At 48.7% G+C, this 8,083-nt stretch overlaps 1 protein-coding gene across 1 annotated transcript; it reads right to left on the reverse strand.

The window, feature by feature from the left end:
- Window positions 1-481: 481 nt before the first annotated feature.
- LOC135385045 (plasma alpha-L-fucosidase-like) lies at window positions 482-1,798 on the reverse strand. Its single transcript, XM_064614221.1, has one exon. The coding sequence runs from the start codon at window positions 1,796-1,798 to the stop codon at window positions 482-484; it is 1,317 nt and encodes a 438-aa protein (XP_064470291.1).
- Window positions 1,799-8,083: the final 6,285 nt, after the last annotated feature.

Raw genomic sequence — 8,083 nt, forward strand, 5'->3', positions numbered from 1 at the left:
CAAATGGGTCAGTTAGCGCCTACTTTATATTCTGAGCAGATTTCATGCACACACCATACACACCATTTTTAAAGACTCATCTGTTTCCTTCGTGAGCTATTGGGGGACCTCACGTCTCTCTTTCGTAGGTATCCATGATGTGGCGGACGCTGGACGATTTGCACGGTACTTTTGGTGCAACAGTCGTTCGCTATTCTCAAAATACCGTACGTGCAACATGCATCAAATTATTCAGTTCGTCCAGGTGCGATGACCCGCTCTACTGTAGAGCTCCTGTAAATGGCTCCCTGGAAAAAGTATTTTGCTACTCACGGGACATTTTCATCGAAACTTGGCTGCGGGAAAGCTGCTTGCAAAGTAGTAGCGGATGATGCAAATGTAGATTTCGTTCAAGAAAGAAACACCGCTACGGTAGACATATCCGAGTAATTATATTCTCAACAGAAAAGTGGCAAAATATGGCGCTCAAAACTATGACATTTCAAACATTTCTCTCTATCTTTAACACCCATGCCCATTGACACGGCAGCATATCAATCGTCATTGTGGGTAAGTGCACCACAATCTTTTGCCCCGCTGACACCCACTTGATGTCATCGTCTTTTCCCAGCATCCTAATACGAGCACCTTCCTCCAGCTGTACTCCACCCAAGGAAAGCTCGGAACCAGGCGGCCAATGCAGGACAAATGCGTACACGACTTCTCCACTCTTACTGGCTGTGTACCAGACAAACGACGACACAGGATCGTTCGGGGTCTTCCAAGACCTGCTCGAATATACTGCTTCTCCATTGATTTTCAGCCACTGCCCCAGTTGAAGAAGCCGCTCTTGGAACAACGGAGAGATCGTTCCGTCCTTATCGGGACCAACATTGATGAGAAGGTTGCCGTTGGAGCTGATCGTTTCTACGAGCACCAGGAGCAGCTCCTCAATGGTTAAGTAGTCCGTAACAGAAACATTTCTTCGGTGCCCGTAAGAATAGCGGTCCAGTGGCTCAGCTTTCTCCCACTTGTGAGGAATGAGCGTTGCAGGGTCCATTTCGGTGTCACCGGTCCAGACATTTCCGTGCTTGTTCCTGGTACCCTTCGCCCAGCGGTCGTTCACGACTACGGAATCTCTGACGGGGCTGTCGTTGTATAACCAGGCAATTATCTCCGCACTCCGGTTGTATGACTCGTCTTCTTCCCAGTCTCCAACAGCCCAGACGACTTCCGGTTTGTATTTTTCGATCAGGTCTATGAGTTCAGGTTTGATTTTGTGCGTGATGAAAAGTCTGGTTCCTTTTTCCTTATCAGCGAGACGCAAGGGGTGAAACCATTCAGTAATCGAATAACAAACGCCAAATCGTACATTGGGAGTTGTTTTCCTGATAGCGTTCGCCAAGTCGCCGACAATGTCTCTGTGCGGTCCAATATCGAGAGAGTTCCAATTCGGAGAAAACTTGGAAGGCCATAGTGCGTACCCATCATGATGTTTAGCTGTTATGATGACATACCTTGCTCCCGCTGCGCTGAAGAGTTTCACCCAGTTCTGAGGATCGAAGAATTCGGCAGTGAACATGGGGGCGAACTCCTGGTATGTGAAGTCTGGTTTGAAGTTGTGTTTCATGAACTGCATGGAGTGTGATTCATGGTTCTTGAGCGAATGCCAGAACCATTCGTTCTCGAATGCAGGAACGGAGTAGACGCCCCAGTGAATGATGAGTCCGATCTTAGCATCATCGTACCATTCGGGCAGTCTCCTGGTGTCCAACGAGCTCCATTCTGGTTTGTATCGCTGACGGTGTAGGCAAGCCATCGGATGAATCAAATTTTGAGTAGGTGAGTAAGTGCCAAGAGGAAGTGGCACGCAGCCCAAAGGCGATTGGCGATTTTGCGTAGGTAAACGATCGAATGTATGGTTCGTTCTCGTGGTTTGTCGTCGTCTTCTTCCTCGTTCATTGGTCTTTATCCGCAAAGTGAGGATGGCCAGGGCTCGTGATATATAAAAGCACTAGGGTTCCACGTACAGGAAAACACACTCGCTCTTTGGAAAGAGCTAGAGACGGAGTGATTGATATACGTATAAAAATTGGGGCGGGCTCAGTCGTGTCCGAGACGTAGTGTTTTACATGAAGACGTCACGATCTCCGATTGCTTTGCTCGGGTCTGGCTCCTCCACGGTGCTTGCCCCCCACCCCCCTCACACTCTAAATGAACTTCACTGTCTTTGTAGGTCAGTTTCACACTCGCACCCTGCCTCGCACTCGCTGCCCTGCTGCCAGAACGTAAGGGCTCGCTGTGCGCGCCGGCAGTCGAATTTGCCTCCGTCTCTAATCTCGCTTGGCGCTTCCATCGCTCTCTTGATCGCTCGGTGCTTGATTTTGAGGAACTTTTCGGGTTCCTCTCGAGCCGCCCTTTCTTCTGATGGCCGTTTCCTTCGATACTGACCACATTTTAGTTCCATATATGCTGACATTCTGGCAAAATTTTGATATTTCAACTCTGCAAATTTATAAAATTTTGGTTGTTGTTTTTTAAGACTATGTCGCTTAGGGTTCAGGTAGAACCTCTCAAGCGCTTTCCAGCGACACCTCGAGCGGCGTTCCACCTTCACGCGTTAGGGAGATAGACTTCCGCGCAAGGTACGCGTACCCCTATATCTCCGTCTCCCTCTCACAGGCCCGCCACACCCAGAGACTGCGTCAGCCGCTGGAGGGACCTTGTTACACGTCTTAACTTATCTTATCAATGATCTTACACGTCTAAGCTGTCCAGATTTAGCCGGTTGGTTGCTATCGGTTTGTTATTCACCGAGTTATCGTGTCGTGAAATCCGGCATAATTTCGTTGCATCGTAAATTTTGACCTGGCTACCCAACCGAACTTACAGACGTTTTCACGTCAAGATTTAGAATACCAGCGGCAACAGGGTTACACCACCTCCCACTATGGATCACTCCAAAAAATAATAGTGACAGTAACGACACAGTAGTTCCCAGCCGGGTTAGAGATGTGCATGTGCAGGTCTGACGAAGGCGGTCATAAAGGAGACACTAGAGCACTGGAGGGGACTGGGGCTCCAGACCGACAAGAGTGCAGTTTTCTTCTGCTTCTTCTTGTCTGAGTACGTTATGTACCCAACGTTATGTAACCCTCAGCGAACTGAGTGAAAGGCACATCAAAGATCGTTGTTCGCAGTCGTCCAAAATTTGAGCAGGGGGTCCACTGCCTTCTGGGACAGAACCAACAGTTCACCTCGGTACTTACCTGTACATTCATGTCAGATACATCTTATACTCCAGAAAATTTTGGACACCTCTCTTGTAAATCCAGATCTTGTGACAGATTTTGTGAATATTGGGAAGACGCCTGGATAAAGCGACAGTTGGGATGTGAGTAAGGCCGTCGATGCCATCCCATTGCCAGGTTTGCGCAGTGGTGTGGACGGCATGCACTGGGTGGCAATTCCGAAAACACAGGACGTACCAATGTATCGTGTGGAAAAAAATTAAAATAAGTTTGAGTTTTAACGTTGCTTTTCTATCCTATCAAGATCATGGCATGCTGATGACTTGTTCGGTTTTTCTTGAAGAGCCGAATTGGTTCGATACTTGTTGGCATACCTTTACGGCGTGAGGTAAGGGATTGGCCGGCGTTTACGCGACTAAACGATGCCGCTTGACGGGTCTTGGTCTGCGACACGTGACATTTTGTTCTTCCCTTTAGAACACTTTCTGGATTATGGACTGGTGTCCATTCCAGTTGTCCTTCGACCCTTGAGTGGCTCTTCCATTTGCACGAAGAACCCCAAGTTCCTCACACAATGACTTGAAGGTATTAGAGATGACTATAGGAACATTTCTGAAGTGCGCCAGTATAGCGGTAACGGGATTGTGTATCGATCCTCAAATGTCGCTGTTATCCGCTCCGACTGCCCTCCAGACTCGCTATTGAAGTGTTGTTTGTTCGGTGGAGCCCATCCTGCTGATCATTAAAGCTGTTCTTCACGCAACCATGAGGCTTCTGTGTTGGAGGTTGTGGACTCCCGCCACTGCTCTCGCAGCGATGCTAACGCGATTTTTAAGGGTCGTGGCAGCTCTTTCGCTGCCATGGCTTTGCCGTGACAGCTTGGACAGCTACCGACAGGCTTGATGATGATTAGCTCTGCCGTGGACGTACAACGGCCTCCGCGCCAATGGCCACGTTTTGTCCCTCCAATGGGTGCCCGGTCACGTGGGTCTGAGCAGTAACACAAGCGCAGACGCAGCTGCAAGACTCGCTGCTGCAGCTGCCACTGCACGTCTGCCCCTTACAGTTTCGTCTTGTCGTCTATCTAGTCGTCGCCGGTGTGCTGCCCGTTCACAAGCGTTCAGATCTGAGGCTGCCTCATACAAGAGTCACATGCAGTCCACCAACCCCTGTGGTGTCTTCTACATTGCGTGTCACTGCACTGGGCAGTCATCACAGCCCTGCTCCGCTTCCTGCAAGATTCGGACCTTGCGTCCGCCCTCTGACCGGCCTTTCACGAGCCATGCAGTGCCTGTGCTGCACTAACTGCTTTTCTTTTTCTTTATTCATCTTTTCCTTTCTTTTTCTTAACGTTTTTTTTTAGTTTCTCTTTTTGTGTGTGTGGAATAGCAAGCCGGCATCAGCCTGGCTGACATTTCCTCCTTTCTCTTTTCTTTCTATGAAACATATACCCCCTACCCTCTGCCACGGATAATGCTGCTGCCAAATTGAGAGATGAAATTTCCTCCATCAACTCTCTCCTTGCCGCCTTGTCTGCTGCTTTGCAGGATGTGGTCTCGACTGCGGTCTCGACCGTGACGAGTGCTGCTCCCACTGTTCTTCCGCCGGCCCAATCGAAAGATGGTGAGCAGGTTCTCCCGCCTTCACCGGTGCCTCCATCCGCTCCCCATCGCCTCCCCTCCCCGTTATCCTGTACGCCTATATTTATTTGCCCTTCACCTGACATAGATTCTGGAATGACTTCAACTCCCCCTCTCTCTAAGCCCGGTGCCTCTCCATCTAAGAGTGGATCTGGAACTTCCCAAGCAAAGCAGAACAAGAAAGGTGCCCGGCCGTATGGGGGCAACGATGTCCGTGCTGATGCTGTAACGGGCTCCATACTCTGTGACGAATGGTATTGAAGTCCTTCAGTGGAATTGTTACTCTGTGTTTGCAGCCCTTGCTGATCTTACCACCTTAGTTTCTTCTCATTCTCCCGATGCGATCCTTCTCCAGGAAACGTGGCTAACGTGGTTAACGGGGGCTCCACTACGTTTCTTCGTGGTCTAGCGAGATCTGCCATTGACGTTTCTTTGTACTCTTCCCGGTCCAAAATGTCTTCAACGAAGACCATTGATGCCTCTACCAATAGCGACCACCTTCCCATATACTTTGTGGTTCCTTTCCCTGCTTATTACTTCCAACGACTTGTGTCACACTGTCCTTCGTCACCCAGGTCCTGCAGCAGTCCTCCTTCTACGTTACGAAACGTACTACATCGCCTTGTGCGCCTTGGTGGAACGACGATTGTGCTTATAGGCACCGCAAGGCTGCATGGAAACAAGTACTTGCCAAACATGTAATGGTAGGCTACACCCCTCACGTGACGAGAAGCGGCGAGTGAGCTACGAAGAAAAAGCGAAGAAACAGGGCACGGAGCCCCCAATACATCACGCGAGGATCGTGTCGGCCGTCCGTGGCTGCTTTCTTCTCCTGTTTCTTTTTTTTTTTTTTTGTAAATTCGATTGCACAGCTATAACGCACCGCAAAGCGAAAATATTTTGCATGGTGAATCGCGGTGGACAGCTTGACAGACGAGACAGGATTTTCGAGCGACGTTAAATGTCGCCTCACTGCTCCTTTAAATGCATCGCTTCGCACGTAATTCGCCACGAGGTCCCGCATGACGGCCAATCGTGACGTCTATTTAAAAACCCGGTCTACCAAAACGCTGTTCACCTGCCGTCGCGGGACGTTTAGAGCTCGCCAACTTGAAACATAACGATACCGCTTGCTATGTCACAGTTGAAGACTGAAGCTCACGTGGTTAAAATTGTCCGCAGCCCTAGGCAGACTTCACAGGGAAAAATGCGTACGCCCCTCGTTTTCAACAAATCACGGAAGAGAAGGATGTCATTCAGGACGACAGTTGGCTAGCATCGTGCTATGCGGTGCACCTCTGTTTTTAGAATGCAGTTTTTGACCATGACCCTGTCCAGCTGGATCACTGGCTCAGATATTATTTCCCTGCTAATGGAAGCCCATGAAGCGCCACGTCCTGTGTAGGTGTATTAGGCCTACACGACTCGGTTGTGGAACTGCTTGCAGTAGTCGGGCACGCACAGGCGGGCAACGTCACGACTATCTAGGGGGAGGGGGGGAGGTCCGGAGCCGCTTATGTTTTTCCTGTTTTATCTCCCTATGTTTATGTTGTAGTTCCTCAGTTAATTTTAGTTCGCTTCATTCAGGTTTATTTAATAAATTTATCTACACGAAAGGGAGAATTGTAATAATTCTTTACCCGAATAGTGCAGTACCCGAATGATTACAGTAAATTATTTTCGTTTCTGTTTCTGTTTCAGGTATTCTGAGTGTGCGACATCCTTTGTTTCTGCTACCGCACCGTTTCTGTTACCTTCCCCCTTCGCTGCCCCCGAACCATTCCTAGTCACTAACAGGCGAATGCATCACCATAGTGTGCTGGTGTCGTAACCACGTTGGGCTTAATGAGGAAAGATGAATAGGTGGTCGAACGCAAAAGCAACACAGGTCCCGTATAAATGAATAGGGCAACGAAGAAAAACGAGAAACGTGGAACCAAATGGAAACGCGGCTAAGATCTCTTCAGAAGTGCGTAGGATTATTTGACGCGTGAAAAATCGTTTTTACCACAGCCGGTGAACAATGGCGTCGTTTTGAAAGTTAGAGCGGACAAAGAAATACGAGGAAAGAAATATGTTCGCTTCGCATTTTTCTTGCAGGTAATGAGAAAAGATGGCAAGATGTGCAACGAGAAGGGAGCCAGTGCTTCTTACGCGACGAGAAGGATCTCGCAAGAACATAAGGCCGAGTGATGAAGAGACAGGATATCGTTGTCTCGCAGCAAAGAAACGCTTCTCGCATCGTAGTCAGACACTTTTCGTGCACGACATTCCTCTTTCCTGGCGAGAGATAAACGAAAGTAGGTTCCTGCACCGTAGATGCTGGAATTCTCTTGAAACCGTTGCGCGCCCCGCATTTCGCATGCGAGACTTTTTTTTTTAAACATTTTTTTAGATGCATGCATACGAGAACGTTGACTGCGCGACGAGGGGACGGGCGTTTAATTGGAGAAGGGAGCTAACTAGACATTTTCTAAGATATTAGGTAGGAGGTAGGAGTAAAATACAATAGGGAGTTCTAGGCAGTGCCGTGTAGAACTCCCTATTGTATTTTATATACTGAGTGTTACACACGGCACTGGCTTTAAGAAACCGTGAGCACCCTCCGATTCGTTTTTCGTATCGCTATCAGCCAATCAGCTATTGCTACGCTGATAGCTGATTGGCTGGTAGCGTTACGGAAAACGAATCGGAGAACGCTCACGGTCTCCTAAAACAACCTAATGTCCGTATGAACATGACTACTGTTCCTTCCATGGGCGTGCGACTACTTAGCTAGGCAACTATACTCCGAGACAACGTAAGAGCTTCAGTTACAGAGTTATATCTACACGGTGGAGAATTGCGGAAATTGAACAACTGAGGGTGGAACTGAAATCAGGGAGGTGGACTTGGAACTGAATTGAGGGAGAAATTGAGGGCGGAAATTGAGAGTGGGTGAGACGAGGACCACAAGATGGCGGACGCCGGGCAGACGGGGAAGCCGATACACGTGTTTTGTTAACGCGAATGCTTTGCGCGTTTGTTTCATGAGCATATGCAAACTTTCTTTAAGAACAGCGCTTATAAAAAAATTACGGAACACGGATCGTCGTTATATCAAGTCCCTTGATTACGCTCATCCCACTAATGCGATCACTACAGCCCCAAGGGACTTCAACTGGTCGATCCCGATGTATACGGTTGCCTGTGTCCACTTGCACTTGCTGTCAC

Source organism: Ornithodoros turicata, chromosome 2 (assembly GCF_037126465.1).
Source record: "Ornithodoros turicata isolate Travis chromosome 2, ASM3712646v1, whole genome shotgun sequence".
NCBI classification, from domain to species: Eukaryota; Metazoa; Arthropoda; class Arachnida; order Ixodida; family Argasidae; genus Ornithodoros; species Ornithodoros turicata.

Bases quoted from the DNA above. Each gene is read 5' to 3' on its own strand.
- LOC135385045 (XM_064614221.1), bottom strand. From the start codon at position 1,798: ATGGCTTGCCTACACCGTCAGCGATACAAACCAGAATGGAGCTCGTTG.